At 46.5% G+C, this 17,755-nt stretch overlaps 2 protein-coding genes across 4 annotated transcripts in view; one reads left to right on the plus strand and one right to left on the minus strand.

Moving 5' to 3' along the window:
- FTSJ1 (FtsJ RNA 2'-O-methyltransferase 1) overlaps nt 1-358 on the minus strand; it is a 5,502-nt gene extending 5,144 nt beyond the window's left edge. The window contains 1 exon segment of the mRNA XM_045288272.1: nt 339-358. Within this exon segment, the coding sequence (XP_045144207.1) occupies nt 339-358 (20 nt within the window).
- A 3,387-nt stretch (nt 359-3,745) lies between these two features.
- SLC38A5 (solute carrier family 38 member 5) overlaps nt 3,746-17,755 on the plus strand; it is a 24,026-nt gene continuing 10,016 nt past the window's right edge. Inside the window, exon 1 of one of the 3 annotated variants that reach the window (XM_045288305.1) lies at nt 3,746-3,859. The gene's annotated coding sequence lies outside the window, so the exon portion shown is untranslated. Of the gene's footprint in view, nt 3,860-16,818; nt 16,845-17,755 lie in introns of those variants that run through there. The other 2 variants (XM_045288307.1, XM_045288306.1) reach the window with 2 other exon arrangements.

Genomic DNA, 17,755 nt, shown 5'->3' on the forward strand with positions numbered 1-17,755 from the left:
AGCAAATGTTTTGAGAATGATGATGGCAACAAATGTGCTTGACACAATGGATGGATGTATGGATTGTGATAAGAGTTGTACGAGCCCCCAATAAAATGACTTAAAAAACAAAATGAAAACAAAAAAACCTGAAGCTCAGACACTGCTCCTACTGGCCTGACACTGAACAATGCCATCATTGAGCCCCCAGGGTCTATTACTCATCTCACAGATCCTCCCTCATTGACTGCATCCCTGACCCCACAGACCACTATCACCTCAGACTCCATCATTCACTTCAGAGCCCCTCACCAAATCATTCACTCCACAACCCCCCTGCAGACCTTCCCATCACTCACCTCATAGACCCTTTGTTCATTACTCCAGATCCCATCACTGGCTCTATAGAGCCCCATGACTACTCCCGTAGACCCCCAGGTCCCTAACACTTATTTCACAGATGACCTTGGGAACCCTCCCATCACTGTCACCCACACATTAAAACTCATGATTCTCATCACTACCCTTCTTTGATCACCTCCCTGACCATGCTCCCCCCAGTCCTCATTGTCCCTAGATTCTCATGCCTCCATGTGCCTCTGCCATGAGCCATCAACCCCCTTCTTCATTTCATTAGTCTCCTAAACTACTGCATTGCACTCCTTACCTTCTTAGTCTTCATCTCTTTCTGCCTACCCCATTCTTCATTAATCTCTTAAGCCCAAATCAGTGCTACTGAGTTGATCCCGACTCAGGGTGACCCCATGCATGTCACAGAATTGTGCTCCACTGGGGTTCAATAACTTGACTTTTTAGAAGTCGACCACCAGGTCTTTTTTCCAAAGCTCCTCTGGGTAGCCGCAAACTGACAGCTATTGCCTGGTCCCATTGGAATTTCCCAACACCCATTAATGCCTGGAGGGTCATGCCACATTAGCCCCTCCCCAACTAAGCTTTCAGCCCCAACTAATCCACTTGCCTCATTTGCCCCAATTTCTCGTAGATCATACCTCTACGAATTTCCTATTGCCTCACTGCTACTCCCTTGACATCAAATGCTAATCAGTTCCCTTTTCTCTCCTCACAGCCCACCCTTCCCTCTATGAATCACTTGATGACCAAGACTCAAGAATTTACTATTTATTACTCTCTCATAGCTCAGTCTAATTCCTGGACCATCATGCCATAATTGCCCACTATTAACTCCATTGATTATAACACCCTCCCACCCTTCCTTTCTCCTTTCTTTGACCATTGCCCCTGAGTCCCTTGATCATCACACCCACACTACTCATCTATTCACCTTTCAAAAATCACCTCCAATCAGCCTCTATTATTCCCCCCTCCCCATATTCTTACCATTATGTTTTGACTACACCCCATCACTCTCTATTAAGCTGTGAAATGCCATATTTTCATCTGTCCCTTAAGGGGCCCTTATGGCACTGTTGTTAGGCCAGCAGCTGCTCTACAGGAGAAATGAGGCGGTCTGCTCCCTTCTTGCAAACCTTATATAAAAAAATCAATCCCTTGGTGATCACCCCCCACCTGCCTTCCATTATCTTCCAGTTGCCTATGCTACCACTTCCCCCTTCATCAATCAATGAACACACTCAAATGGGACCTTAGAACTTTAAAGTACCTCTATGGTATTGGGCTGCTAGCAGGCCAAAGTAGGCTCTCGGAGGAAACTCACTGCCAATCGACTTGATTCCGATTTAAAGAGACCCTACTTAAAAACCAAACTCATGGCCATCGAGTCCATGGTCAGTCATAATGATCCCAGAGGGCGACCTGATAGGTCTGGGTAGAATTGCCCTTATGGTTGCCGAGGATGACTATCTAGGAAAATAAAAAGCCTCACCACCCCACCCCCACCCCGCCCCAGCAGGGAGGGGGGCTGGTGGATTCCAAACTGCATACCTTGCAGTTAGCATCCCAAAAGGTAACCACTCACACCACCTGGGCATTCTCCTCAAAACATTCAAAACGTCACTCATTGCCACGGAGCCAATGACGACTTTTAATGACCCCAGAGGGGGTAGAACTGTCCCTGGGAGTTTCTGAGATTGTAACTCTTTTCAAAGGTAGAAAGCCCCGTCTTTCTCCCGCGCATTAGCTAGCAGTTTCGAACTGCTTAACTTGCAGTTAATAGTGCAACGCATAACTGCTACGCCACCAGGGCTCCTGGGCAACCCTCTCAAATCAAACTCACTGCTGCCCAGTCCATTTTGACTCACAGCGACCCGATAGGGCAGAATAGAGCTGCCCCTGTGGGTTTCCAAGACTGTACGTCTTTCTGGGCTTAGAAAGCCTCCTCATTCTCCGGCAGAGCGTCTGATGGTTTCGAACTGCACATCTTGAGGTTCGCTACCCAGTGCATAACCCACAGGGCACCCTTGTGGAGCGACTAGTGGTTCCAAACTGATGACCTTGTGGTTAGCAGCCCAACACGGGACCCACTTTGCCACCAGGGTTAAGTGGTTAAAACCGACCAGCTACTTCTCAGGAAAAAACAAAAACAAAAACGAGGCCGTCTGCTCCCCGGAAAGATTTACCGTCTCGGAAACTCTACATCGGATCGCTATGGGTAAGAATGGATGGACCGGCTCACTCACTCTCAGTTAGTCACTGCCAACTCATAGCGACCCTAGAGGACCAGAGCAGAATTGCAGCTGCAGGGCCTGTAACTCTTTATGGGCGTAGAAGATCCGTCTTTCTCCTCGCCGAGCGACTGGTTTCACACTGCTGACCTTGTGGATTGAATCCTAACGTGTAACCACTACGCCGCCAAGGTTTCTAGACGCAGTGGCAGTGGCTTTTATTACCATTCCCATCAGACCTCCAGTACCCAACTTCTTCCGAAAAACTCTGACTACACCCCTAGTCCTTATAAGGTGACCAGATTTGAGCATTGGTAAAGCGGGACACCATTGATAAAACTCATATCCTGGCGAAAGAGCCACATGGCAGCCCCAAACCGTCTACCCTAGCTTGTCGGGCATTCTTTCCAAAAATCGGGACTTTTTTAAAACGCCGCGGGACGCGGGAAAAAAATTGATCAAAATCGGGACTGTCCCGCCAAAAGCGGGACGTCTGGTCACCAGACAATAGACCTCTACAGCTCTGCCCTGCTGTGGACCACCAGGCTCTGCTCAATATCCAGACCCCGCGCCTCCCCCTTAGAGTAGTTCCTTGGCGAAGGCAACCCCCGGTGCCAGCAGCTTGCTGGGACTACTACGCCGCCAGGGCGCAGGGCTGACTGCTTTCCGACCCCCAGGTCGGGCCCGCGCGCCCGGCAGGCCGGCGCAGGCGCAGGCGCAGGCGCAGGCGCACTTGCGCACTTGCGCAGAGCCTGGCCGCGGCTCCGGGCCTCTGGGCTGGGCGGCCGGCCTTAGCTTTTAGAGCAAGGCGATGGCCTGCCCGGGAGCAGTGAGCCCCGGGGGACCTAAAGGGCGCAGCCGCAGGGCTTCCCTCGGTGCCTTTCGTTGCTGACCCACATGCTGCCTCGCGCGAACGCAATGCTGCACGGTGCGCAAGGCGGTTCTCCAAGACCGGACCGTACAACGTGGGTTCCGTCACCTGGTGTTGACGTGGCCGGGCGTGGGAATACCCGTTCCCAGCATGCAACGGACGCGGCGGCCGGATCTGCGGAATTCGCGCTCGAGGGTGGTGGAAATGGAAACCTCGCGAGGCCCAACCCTTCGTTCTTTGTTCTATTGTTCTGAAGCTACTCGCGCTCTGCTCCCTCACCGTGCCCTTCTCTGACTGCCACTGAGCTGACACTTCTCCCCAGATTGAAGGAGCAGGCTGCCCCTCGGTCATTTTACGTGCGCTGCTAAACGGAGTTATCCCGAGGCGGAGAACGTGAGAATTACCGGTGCGGTCTAGGCGATGCCTATATATATATATATATAGTGATCCATACTACAGGACAGAGTAAAACTGTCCAGAAAGCTTCCGAAGCTGTAAAAATGTATTTCGATGTCTTCCTCCTACAAATCCCAGATCAGCTGGTGGGTTTGAACCACAATCTCCCAATTGGCAGTCACCAGGGTTCTTTCTCTTAAAAATAAGGAAGGTGGCTTAATTTTTGAATATTCGTTAATTACACGAATGCTCTGAAGTTTCTGAACTTCCCATTGGACTTCCACCTCCACCAAGTGCTACTGTTGCCCCGGATGTTACCAGCTCACAACTAACCTTTTCCCCATCAGGAAAATAGGGATAGCAAACAGTCCACATTTAACAGATTTACTGGGAGGATTAAGTAGGTATAGTGCAGCACACTGTCTGGCCGTTTGTAATTTTGTTCTTCAAACATTTTTAACTTCGACACACAAAAAAAGATACACATTGCGAGTCAGTGCACAAACACAATAATGGAAGCAATTATAGTGGTTATAATGTAACAGGCACTAAGTGCTTTCAATAGTGCTCGGGTGAATGGCTAACAACCTGCATTATGAGAAGAAGAAAAAGAATAGCACCGATTTTGAGCATTTGCCAATGTTGATGATTTACAGCAGACCTCAATTTCTTAGTGTATAATCACTGAACTATACAAAATGATTGCCCTCGTGCACCATTATATCATATTCCCACCATCCTGATAGAATATAAGGAAATAACCTCAAAATCACAGATAACAGTGAGTTGTAATAAAATAAGAGTAGTAATGAGTTTTGAGCATTTTTTACCTTTTAAAAGTATTTTTTAAAATATAATTCAAATATAAGTTTATATCATTCACTTTAAAAAAATCACTTTATTGGGGGCTCATAGCTCTCCTCACAATCCATACACATATACTCAATGTGTCAAGCACATTTGTACATATGTTGCCAGCATCATTTTCAAAACATTTTCTTTCTGCTTGAGCCCTTGGTATCAGCTCCTCATTTTTTCCCTCCCTCCTACACCCTCCCTCCTTCATGAACCCTTGATAATTTATACATTATTTTTTTTCATGTCTTACACCAACCCCTGTTTCCCTTCACCCATTTTTCTTTTGTCTGTCCCCCTGGGAGGGGGTTATATGTAGATCATTGTGATCAGTTCCCCCTTTCTCCCTCCACCTTCCCTTTCCCCTCCTGGTATCGATACTCTCAATATTGGTACGGGGGGGTGTTTATCTGTCCTGGGTTCCCTGTGTTTCCAGTTCTTGTCTGTACCCATGTACATGTTCTGGTCTAGCTGAATTTGTAAAGTAGAACTCGGGTCATGATGGGGGGGGTGGGGGTGGCGGGCGGAGCATTAAAGAACCAGAGGAAAGTTCTATGTTTCTTCTGTGCTATACTGCACCTTGACTGGCTTGTCTCCTCCCCACGACCCCTCTGTAAGGGGATGTCCAATTGTCTATAAGATGGGTTTTGGGTCTCCACTCTGCACTCCCCCTCATTCACATTGATCTGATTTTTTTTGTTCTGGGTTTTGATGCCTGATACCTGATCCTATGGCCACCTCATGATCACACAGGCTAGTGTGCTTCTTCTCTGTGGGCTTTGTTGCTTCTCAGCTAGATGGCTGCTTGTTTATCTTCAAGCCTTTAAGATCCCAGATGCTACATCTTTTGATAGCTAGGCACCATCAGCTTTCTTCACCACATTTGCTTATGTACCCATTTTGTCTTCAGTGATAGTGTCAGGAAGCTGAACATCACAGAATGCCAGTTTAGTAGAACAAAGTGTTGTTGTGTTGAGTACTTGAGTAGAGGCCCAATGTCTGTCTGCTACCTTAATACTTAACATATAAATGTATGTACATAGATCTAGTTCCCTATTGTTTATATAAATATATTTACATATGTACATGCCAGTATTTAGACCTCTATAAATGTCTTTTGCCTCCTAGTTCTTTCCTCTATATCCTTTTACTGTTCTCTTGTCGCACTATCATGTTCGGCCTTCATTCAGGTATCAGTAATTCCTCTTGGTTACATTGCCCTTGATGAAACCCTACCAGGTATCTTACGCCCTCCTCACCATCAATGTTAGGTCACTTGTTGTTCCCTTCTCCCTGGGTTTGTTACTATCCATTTCCTTTGACCTGCCACCCCTTCTCCCATGTCCCCCCCGGAACTGTTGGTCATTTTTTAATAATAGCTGTGCTTAACAACCAATTTGCAAAATTCCTGAAAACTTAAACAGCTCCCTCAAACCTTTTTAAGTTGGCATCAGCAGCACATTAATGAATACTTTCCTTATATCGTTGTCAAATGCTGTTACCTCTGGTCAATTCATAGCAAGCCTATTGCATACAGCAGAACAAAACACTGCTGGGTCCTGTGCCATCCTCACAGTCACTGCTACATTTGAGCCCATTGTTGCTGCCATGGTGTCAATCCTGTTGAGGATTTTGTTTTCTGACCCTTTACCAAGCTTGATGTTCTTCTCCAAGGACTTTTATATCTATGACAATCTTTTATGACAATTATTTCTAAGGAGCATTCTGGCTGTACTTTTTGAAGACAGATTTAGTTCTTCTTCCAGTACTCTGTGGTATAGTCGGTATTCTCCACCAACCCCCTAATTCAGATGTATCAATTCTCCTGCATTCATTCGTTATTCCTTATCCAGGTTTTGCATGCATATGAGGTGATTGAAGAATGCCCATACCATGGCTTGAGTTAGGTGCATCGTAGTCTTCAAAAAAATATCCTTGTTTCTAAGACATTTTAAAGAAGGTTTATGCAATAAATTTGCCCAATGCCATAGATCCTTTGATTCCCTGAGTGCTGCTTTCATGTTAGGGGAGCCCTGGTGGTGTAGTGGTTGCACTTCGATCCTCATGGTCAGCAGTTTGAAACCACCAGCAGCCCCTCAGAAGAGCGACTGGGCTTTCTTCTCCTGTGAACAGTAAATAATCACAGTCTCAGAAACCCACAGCGGGGGTTGTGATGAGTCAGCATTGACTCCGATGGTAGTGAGTTTGTTTGTTTTTGCATTCATATTGGGTCACTCAATCTTTACAACCACCGTATGAAGCGATGACTGAAATTATACCCGGTTTACAGATGAAGAAACAGAGACAAGGGAATACATATACACAAATATGACATATAAAACTATATGCCATTTAATAGCTATGACTGAGTAGAAATATATAGTGGTATATTGTACTTCCTAATATATAAAGCAAGGAGCCCTGGTGGTGTAGAAATTATGCAATTGGGTTGCTAACCTCAAAGTCAGTAGTTCAAAACCACCAGGCCCTCTGAAGGAGAAAGATGAGACTTTCTATTCTAGTCAAGAGTGATAGTCTTTGAAACCTACAGGACTGTTCTACCTTGTCCTTATAGGGTTGTTATGAGTTGGAATTGACTCCATGGGAGTAAATATATAAATATATAAAACATGTATTATTAAGCAAAATAATATGAATATGCCATCATATGAAAATGTAAAGAAATATATAATGGCATAGTTTTATGTATTTCATATAGTGCACATATGAACCAAGCATATACTATATATTAATGAGCATGTTAATGTACATAAATATGCTAGTCTATATACATTTATTTATACAAGAAAGTACCTGTACTGATTATAAATATATTGTCTGTTGGTTTTATAATAATTCCACACTGTCTGAATTAGTTTTAAATTAAGTATTGATATCTAGGATAAATATAAGAAAATACAAAACATCATGTCAGAGATTAGAAATGCTCTGAAGAATAATAACGAAGGGTGAACAGGGATCCAGCATAACCAAGGGTGGCAGCAAAGCCAAGGAAGGCTTCTAGGAGGCAGTGACACTTGAACTGGACAGAGACCCACACCAGGAGTATTTTTTTAAAGATCATTTTATTGGGGGCTCGTACAACTCTTCTCACAATCCATCCATCCATCCATTGTGTGTCAAGCACATTTGTACATGTGTTGCCCTCATCATTCTCAAAACATTTGCTTTCTACTTGAACCCTTGTTATCAGCTCCTCATTTTCCCCTTCCCTTAGGAACTGTTGATAATTTATAAGTTATTATTATTTCGTCATGTCTTACACTGCCTGATGTCTCCCTTCACCCACTTTTCTGTTGTCCGTCCCCCAGGGAGGAGGTTATATGTAGATCCTTGTAGTTGGTTCCCCCTTTCCACCACACCTTCCCTCCACCCTCCCGGTATCGCCACTCTCCCCACTGGACCTGAAGGGTTCATCTGTCCTGGATTCCCTGTGTTTCCAGTTCCTATCTGTACCAGTGTACATCCTCTGGTCTAGTCAGATTTGTAAGGTCGAATTGGGATTATGATAGGGGGCAAGGGGAGGGGAAGCCTTAAAGAACTCGATGAAAGCTGTATGCTTCTTTGGTGTCATACTGCATGCTGACTGGCTCGTCTCCTTCCTGTCCAGGAGTATTTTAAGACAGAGAATTCTAAGCCTAGGAAACACCAAGTACAACTGACCCTCGATTGGGAACCAATTAGCGAGTATTTGAAGAACAAAACAATTGATTTCACCATTCTTTAGAATTCCAGTTTCAGAAAGGCAGGACTTTCAGTTCGGTCAAGCCAGTGCTCCCTCCCCAGCACCACACAGTGGTGTTCAATAAATGCTGGGTGCCTTCTTGAATTCACCCTTTTGTTTCATTATTCCTTCATTCTCTCCTGGGTGGTCCGTTCTTCATTTCCATGGGGCCTCACATGGAGGCAGCGAGAAACCAGGAAAGAGGTATAGGAAGAAAGGAAGGGAGAAAGTTCATTCTAGGGCTCAAAGGGCTTAAGGGCATGTGTTGGCTGAGGTCCTGGGGTAGATGGGAGCACTGTGATAAAGGAAGAGTGCCAGCAGTGCCCCCCCCCACCCAGCAGGATACCCTGAGAGGCAGGCACTGGGGGCCCAGGCTCACCCAGCGGGATACTTCCCACATCCGGTTTGCTTGCCTCTCAGAAAGAGGATGTTTAATTTTTAGTAAAGAAACTTGCTTCCTCCAGCAGGGCTAGGGGCTTAAGGGACAGGAGCCAGGTTCTGAACTCTCCAAGCTCTTTCCGAATTAGGGTGTAGGCCTGCAGCTCCCATCAAGCACCCTACTGGGTGTAAAAGTCTCCTCCTCTCAGCCTCCTGAGGAGGCCAAGGAGGGGGGCACCAGGCTGAGGGCCTCTAAGATGATGAAGGAAAAGGGGGAGCGAGCCATGGGCACAGATGCCAGCTAGAAGCCCTGTTCCCCGTGGGGCTGCTTTGAGGGTTGGGAGAGACTCTGCAGAGTTCCTTCTGAAAGCATGAAAGGCAGGATGGTTGTCCAACGGAGGCTGTCCATTCATTCTCTTCGCAGATATTTATTGAGACATTGGTATGTGCCAAGTATACTTTTACTTTCCCTGTAGCAAGTCATTCCCTCCTTCCATTAGCCAAGCCCCAAAGCCCAACCCACTGCCATCCAGGTGATTCCGACTCGGAGTGACCCTATACGGGGTTTCCAAGGGTATCAATCTTTATGAGAACAGACAGCCTCATCTTTCTCTTGTGGAGTGCCTGGTGGATTTGAACTTCCGATCTTGAGGTTAGCAGTCCAATGATTACTGAACAACGCCTGCCTCCGTGGCAGGTTAGAGTCAGCGAGGGTTCGGGGAGTTCATAGCTTGCCATGAAGTGACAGAGCTGGGAAAGCTTGGCCGGAGAACTGCTTCGCTCTGTTGCCCCCTCCCCTGGGTACTGCTGAGCCCTGTGACCTGTTTTAATCCAAGTAAAACTCAAATCACCACAGGGAATGGGGTCTGCTTGAAAAGAACTCATAGGAGCTAGACTTGTCCTCCCAAACTGGATAACGTCAAACAAGCACCCCTTTAATGAGCCAAACCCCAAACCAAACTCACTGCCATCGAGTCAATGCTGCCTTCTAGTGACCCTCTATAGGACAGGGTCCAACTGCCCCTGTGAGTTTCCAAGACGGTACCTGTTGACGGGAGTAGAAAGCCCGTCTTTTTCCTGTGGAGCAGCTGGCGGTTTTGAACTGCTGACCTTTCAGATTGCAGCCCAACACGAAATCCAGTTGCCACCACAGTTCCTTGAACCAAATCCCCTAAATGACCCGGAGATGAACTAACAAAGTGCTTTTATCTGGGGCAGAACCTCAAGGCCTCTGTCATGTTTTAAGACAACTGTTCCCTCTACAGCACACTGCCTGTCCCAACCAGATATCAGGTCCCCTTCTCCCCTCCCTGCCCCCCCCCTCCCCCAGCATACGTGGGGCAACGGCTCCTTTCAGTGCTTTGAAGTGTAACTGTGCTGTGGGGTGCTGAGCTGAATGCAGGCTCACCCCTCTCCTGGAAGAGTTCACTTGGCAGAAATAACAATATACTGATGCTGGTAGGCCAAGTAATACATGACCTCTATTGAGCACCTGATGTGTATGTACCTGGTGGTCCTGTGTTAGTTGGCTATGAGAAGCCTTGGGTGGGAAAGACAATGGGTAAAGCAGAAAGCTAATGCCCAGATATGTTGAGTGTGGGCTGTCTAAGGTGCACTTGGTTTTTTTTTGTTTTTTTTATAAAACCCTCAGACTTTTCTTGAAATCCAGACATCTGCCTCGCCTCCTTTGCAGCCCCTCATTTTTTTTCCACCTGGACCAAGGCCTCAGGTGGCAGGTGTCTCTTCCCTTGGTCAGCCTGGAGCTCGGGCAGGATGTGTAGGGGGGAGAGGAGAGAGAAATCAGGGTAGGTGGAGTAGACTGGGAGCAGCTGGATGGGGTTGGGCAAGGGGGTGGTGGTGTTTTTATGAGGACCCTGAGCGTATCTCATCTGTCCTCTGTCACAACCACGTGTGCACACATGCTGCATGTGTGTCGTTGTATCCTGTGTAACGTGGCTGGTTGTGTCTTCTCTGTCCAATTCGCGTGTTTCCCTGTTGGTGATTGTGTGTTGGTTCTGCTCACATGTGCCATTCATGTGTATGGAGTTGTGTGAGTTCCTTTGTAACGTTTGTGGATGGTGCTGCTGTTAGGTGCCATAGCGTCCGCTCTAACCCATAGCGACCCTATGCACAACAGAGGAAACGCTGCTGGTCTGGCACCATCCTCTCCATTGTTCCTGTGCTGAAGCCCATTGTTGTAGCCAGGTGTCAAGCCATCTCATTGAGCTTGTTCTTCTCTTTCATTGCCCCTCGACTTTACCAAACAAGATGTCCTCCAGGGACTGCTTGTGGGTAGTGAGTGCAGTTGAATATTTAGCTCTCTCCTGTGTTGTGTGTGTGACTGTGACTCCTTGGTGTCTCCTTGGTGAATGGCTATAGGTGTGTGGGTTCTCTAGTTGTTTCTTTTGGTGTTACTGTTGTATTAAGGAGCCTTGGTGGCATAGTGGTTATATGTTGAACTACGAACCACAAGGTTAGCAGTTTGAAACCACCAGCTGCTCCTCAGGAGAAAAAGGAAGCTTTCTACTCCCACAAAGAGTGGCTGTCTCAGAAACGCACAGGGGCAGTTCCGCCCAGTCCTATAGGATTGCCATGAATTGGAATTAACTCTGAGGCAGTGAGGTTTTGTTTTTATTTAGTTTGGTGTGTGTATTGTCTGATTCCTGTGGTCTTTTCATGTAGCTTTAGGTGTATTTTCTGTATGTCCTTTTTATAATGGCAGTACATACACTCTCTGTATTGCTAGGCTTCTGCTCATGCACTCTATATGTGCTCTCCGTGGGTCTTCTTTGACATACCTGTCATAGTCCACCCCTTGCCAACTTGGCACCTATACACAATTCTTTAGCCATATATAATTTCCAAACATTAATGAAATAATGAATAGCTTTATTCATTACATATATGAATAGCTGTGTGTGTATGCTAGGACCTTGGTGGAATAGTGGTTATGTGTTGGGCCAGGAGGTTAGTAGTTCAAAATCACCAGTTGTTCCCTAGGGGTAAGATGAGGCTCAATAATATTAATAATAATAATATATATATATTAAGGGTCCATGGGGTGTTAGGGGAGAGGAGGGAGGGAATAAAGGGGAGCTGATATCAAAGAGTTCAAGAAGAAAGAAAATGTATTGAAAATGATGATGACAGCAATTGTACAATCATGCTTGATATAATGGAACTATGGATTGTAATAATATCTGTAAGAGCACCTAATAAAATGTTTTTTAAAATTACCTTCTTGGACATCCACAAGGGAAGTTCTACCCTGTCCTATAGGGTCACTGTCAGTCAGAATTGACTCTGTGGCACTGAGTTTCATTTTAGTTTGGTGTGTGTTGTGTGTCCGTGAGTGTGAGTCATTATCAGCTTGAATGTTATTGTGCATGTGTGTCTGTGACTGTGGCTCTTTTGTCTGTACAGTTATGTCTGTTTGTGAGTGTCTCTCTTTCTGTGATCAGAGCTGTGAATGCGTGTGGCTGGTTATCTTGGCCATATCTACACAGGTTCACAGGTACAGAATTTAAAGTTGGCTTCAAGGACTGTCAGAGCCTAGAATTATATGTGCTAGAAAGACACCAGGCCCATGCTTGATGCTATTAAAACAAAAACAACTCTCTACCATCGAGTCAATTCTGACTCATAGCAACCCTATAGGCCTCTGTGGCTTTCTGAGACTAACTCTTTATGAGAGTAGAAAGCCAAGACTTTCTCCCTCTCCCATGCTGGTATGCTCAAATTGCTGGCCTTGTGGTTAGCAGCCCAATGTGGAAGCACTACACTGCCAGGGCTTTAGCTGAGTATAATCCTCTTTGTGTGCTCTATGGGTGGTGGGGATTCTGTGTGTGACTTTCCTGTCTGTTGTTTCTGTTCAGTGTAGCTGTTAGTCTGTGGATGATGATGTTGATGGGCACATGTTGTTGTTCAACTCCAACTCATAATGACCCTCCTGAAAACATGTTCAAAATTCACGAGGTGAAGGCTCTCATTCTTGCTTCTAAGGAGCATTCTGTCTATACTCCTTCCAAGACAAATTTGTTCATCCTTCTGGCAGTCCATGTTATATCGTTCACATTCTTTGCCATCACTATAAGTCAAACGCATCACTTCTTCTGTGCTCGTCCTTTCATTGTCCAGCTTTCACACACAACAACAACAAAATAAAACTCACTGCCATCGAGTCGGTTCTGACTCATAGTGACCCTACAGGACAGGGTAAACCTGTCCCTGTGAGTTTCCAAGACTAACTGTTTCCAGGAGTAGAAAGTTCCATCTTGCTCCGGAGGAGTAGCTGGTCATTTTACACTCCCCATTTGGCAGTCAGTGGTCCAATGGGTAGCCACAAAGCACCAGGGCTCCCCACATGCATGCACAGGTATCGGAAATACCATGGCTTGGATCAGACTGATGCACCTTAGTCCCCAAAGTGACATCCTTGCTCCGTAACTCTTTGAAGAGGTCTTTTGCAGTAGATTTGCTCAATGCAGACTTGCTCAATTCGAAGGGATCATATGGTTTCTTGACTGCTGCTTCCCAAGCAAAATGAAACCGTTGTCAATTTCAATTGTTTCACCACTCATCATGATGTTTCAGTTGTAAGGATTTTGTTCTTCACACTAAGGTATAATCCTTCAGTAAATGCTTCCAGTCCTCTTGGCTTTCAGTAAGCAAGGTTGTACCATCTGCCTATTGTAGGTTGTTAATGAGCCTTCTCTCAAACCCCATTCTTCTTCATATAGTCCAGTTTCTAGGATTATTTGCTCGGCATTCAGCATTAAATAAATATGGTGAAAGGATACAACCCCAACACACACACACACACACACACACACACACACACACACACACGTCTTGCTTTTAAAACCTCATACTCATTCATAGTGACCCTATAGGACAGGGTAGAACTGCCACATGTGGGTTTCTGAGACTGGAACTCTTGACGGGAATAGAAACTTCACCTTTCTCACACAGAATGGCTGGTGGTTTCGAACTGACTTTGTAGTTAGCCCAACGTGTAACCACTATGCTACCCAGGATCAGAATCAACTCAATGGCCATGAGCTGAGTTGACTATTCCCTGATTCTGTTTGAATGATTGTCTTTTAGTCTATGTTCAGGTTCCACATGAACACAGTTACATGTTTTGGAATTCCCATTCTCCAAAATACATATTATTATGTATTTTGTTATGCTAGCTTGTTATGATCCATTCAGTTGAATGCCTTGTCATAGTCAATAAAACACAAGTAAACATCTTTCTGGTATCCTGTACTTTCAGCCAAGCTCCATCTGACCTCGACATTGATATCCCTTGTTCCACGTCCTCTTCTGAACCTGTCGTGGGTTTCTGGCAGCTTCTTGTCAATGTATCACTACAACTATTTTGAAATATCTTCAGCAAAATTTTACTTGGATGTGATAGTGTGTTAGTCCAGGTCAACTAGAGAAACAAATTCATAGACACTCATATGTGTATAAGAAAGAACTTTGTATGAAAGAGCAATTGTATATCGAGAAAACATCCCAGCCCAGTCCAGATCAAGTCCATGAGTCCGATTGTGGCCCATATGTCTGATACTAGTCCATAAATTCCTCTTTAGACTCACGCAGCACATGCAATGATGTCGAATACAGGAAGATCATAGGCCAGTGGGTAGATAGTCTTGTGGATCCAGTGGCAGTGGAAGCATCTCAATGGGCACAAACATGGATCTCTTCCAGTTGGTTGGCCAGGTAGTTGTGTTCAAGATTTCTTGTCTTACAGTACTGCATCAGTTTATTGAACCATTTCAATCGGTATTCTGATATTTAGTATCTGTTCATTTGTATCTTTTTGTGCTTTGTGTGTAGCTATGAGTCTGCTGTGAGGCTGTGTGACTGGGAGTATGTGTGACCATGCCATGAACCTTGATTCTGAGTGTGGTGGTGAGGTTATGTGTGTTCAGTCTATTGTCCTGTGTTCTTCACGTGTGGTTGTGAGTCTGTGTACAACTTTGGCTATGTTTCTTTGAGCCTCTCTCTGGGTGATGTGAAGTCTGCCCCTATGGTCTTTCCCTGAGCCTCAGGTTGGGGTCCTGATGGTGCCTGTTGTGTAGCTGTGATCCCTGCATGAGCAGGAATCACTCTCCTGCTGTGGGACAGTAAATGCGTCCCCTCTCCCTCCTCCAATTGTGGGTAAGGTGGGGGTATCCAGGCTGACTTTGAAGCCCCAGCCAGCATCTGGCCTTTCCGGGAATTCTGTGCTCTCTGTGGGGAGTGGGTAGGTGGGTGAGGGGGCATAAACAGAGGCTTCTTATTCACTTGGGCTTCAAACAACCTAGCCAAGTTGGGGCTTGTCCATCCTGCTCGACTCCATGCAAGGGATACATGCCTAATCTGGGGGCAGATATGCCTGCTGTGTGCCTGGCTGGCCTGGACAGAGGCACAGTGGAGTTCCTTAGTTAGAGCCTGGACAGGATCTGCCCCATGTCTGGGCAGGAGGCCAGGATTCCCCAAACCAAACCAAACCCACTGCCACTGAGTCCATGCCAACTCATAGCCACCCTATAGGACCTAGTAGAACTGCCTGTGAGTTTCCGAGACTGTCACTCTTTGTGGCAGTAGAAAGCCCAGGCTTTCTCCCGAGGAGCGGCTGGTGGTTCCAAAATGCTGACCTTTTGGATTGTAGCCCAATGAGTGTGCCCAGGTCTAAAAAATAGGATTCCCAGGCACGTTCCTCACCTGACCATGAATGCGCTCCCTGCCGCCATCCCAGGATCCAAGGGCTATCCGAGGCCTGCCCATAGCTGCCTGGCTGTATCTGTCCCATGTCATTGTTGCCCCCAGGCCTGTATATCCATCTCGCCTGCTCTTCTACTGGACTCTCACTTTCTCTGTTGGTTGTCCTCTGTCCCTCATGGTCTCTCTGTTTCCTCTCTCCCCTTATCTCCCTGGGCTGGTGTGTTTGCTCCCAGCCTCAGTGAGGGGCTGCGGCAGGCTGTTCTCCCTTGCTTATCTATGGGCTCCTGTTTTTGACCAGGCATGGCTGACTGCTGCCTCTCTCCAGGTGTTTGTGTGAGCATATTTGCCTACCTGTCTGTCCTCACTGTAGACCATCTGTCCCTGTGCTGTTTCCCTGCCTGCTTCCTGCCTCGGTTTGTGACTAATTGTTTTTCTAATGCGCTCTCTCTGGGTCACCTACTCTCTGCTTCTCTTCCATCTGCTCCTCGGTCTGTCCCCATGACCTCAGTTTCTCGAGATGGGGAGCTACGCTTTTCAGCCTTTCTGTCCACCTTCCCTTTGCTCACCTCCAAAAAAAATTGGCCAAATTCACTGTTATCAAGTCTATATGCCAACTTATAGCGACCCTATAGGAGAGGGTAGAACTGCCTCTGTGAGTTTCTGAGACTGTAGCTCTTTTTTTGCCCTGTAACAGTTTCGTTGGCATATAATGCTCACATCACAAGAAGTGTTGTACAATCATCACCACCATCGGTTTTAGAACCTCTTCATTCCAGTGCTCATTGTTATTGGCTTCCCATACCCTTCCTGAGACGGTAACTCTTTTTGGGTGTAGAAAGCCCCGTTTGTTGGTTGTTGTTTTTTTTTTTTTTTTTCTCTCTCCCGCGGATCGGCTGGGGATTTCGAACTGCTGATTTTGCAGTGAGCAGCCCCTAAAGCCTAATCACTTGTCCTCCACGTGGGTCCAGCTAGGGGGTGAGCTTCTACCTCCCCCTCCTCCACTTCTACCCCTACTCTCCGACTCTGGCCAGAAGGAGGGCGATTGAATTAAAATGAAAACCTCTTCCTAGAAAAGCAGAAAACCTCGCCCACTTGGTGGGGCGCGTGCCGGCCGAGGTGATTAGCTGGGGTGTCGCACTGGATTAGCTGAGCGGCCCGCGCGGGAGGAGCGAATTAGCATGAGTCGGAGCTGGGCTCTGGGGTCCAGGAACTCAAGTCAGTGCTGCTGCGGATTCTAAAGCGGAGAGCGGCTTGAGGCAGGCTGTGGATGCGGGCTCCCGGAGACTCAGAGGCACGAGTGAGTGTCCCAGGAGGGGGCCATAGGGATTCCCTGGAGACATGTTTAGCATGGGTGGAGAACTGAAGGGGGGAAAACATTCTTTTGGGACCTTCCTCCTAGGAGTTGAATTCGGGAGTGAGTGGGAGCCCGGGGAGAAGGCTCATGGCTTGGTCTGGGGCTCCTTGAGACCCTTCCCCAACCCAGGAATTGAGGAGGGAATTCCAGGAGAACATTTTAGCGCTGATTGGGCCTTTTAGTTTATTTTAAGATCATTTTATTGGGGGGCTTTTACAACTCTTATCACAATCCACACAGCAATTGTATCGAGCATATTTGTACATATGTTGCTGTAATTATTTTCTAAACATTCACTTTTTATTTGAGCCCTTGGTATCAGCTCGTCTTTTTTTCCTCCCCCTCCCCCTTTGTGACCCCTTGATAGATTATAAATTACTATTTTCATGTCTTAGACCAACCTCTGTCTCCCTTCCCCGCGGTTTCTTCCCCCCTCCTCTCCGCACCTTCCCCTTTCCCTTCTGATATCTGTACTCCCATTTCTGTTCCTGAGGGGTTATCTGATCTGGATTCCGTGTGTCCTGAGCTGTTATCTGTACCTGTGTACATGCTTCAGCCTAGCCCGCAGTGAAAGGCAGGCTTGGGGTCATGACAGTAGGGGAGAGGAAACCTCAAGGAACCAGAGGAATATTGTGTGTTGCATCAGTGCTATACTGCACCTTGGTTGACTCATTCCTTTCTTGTGACCTTTCTGGGCCTTTTTTTAATTTTAGATTTAATCATTTTATTGGGGGCTAGTACAACTCTTATCACAGTCCATACATACATCCATTGTGTCAAGCACATTTGTACATTTGTTGCCATCATCATTCTCAAAACATTTTCTTTCTACTTGAGCCCTTGGCATCAGCTCC

The sequence above is a fragment of the Echinops telfairi genome, unplaced genomic scaffold (assembly GCF_000313985.2).
Source record: "Echinops telfairi isolate 266 unplaced genomic scaffold, ASM31398v2 ScPeMD7_19;HRSCAF=73, whole genome shotgun sequence".
NCBI lineage: Eukaryota > Metazoa > Chordata > Mammalia > Afrosoricida > Tenrecidae > Echinops > Echinops telfairi.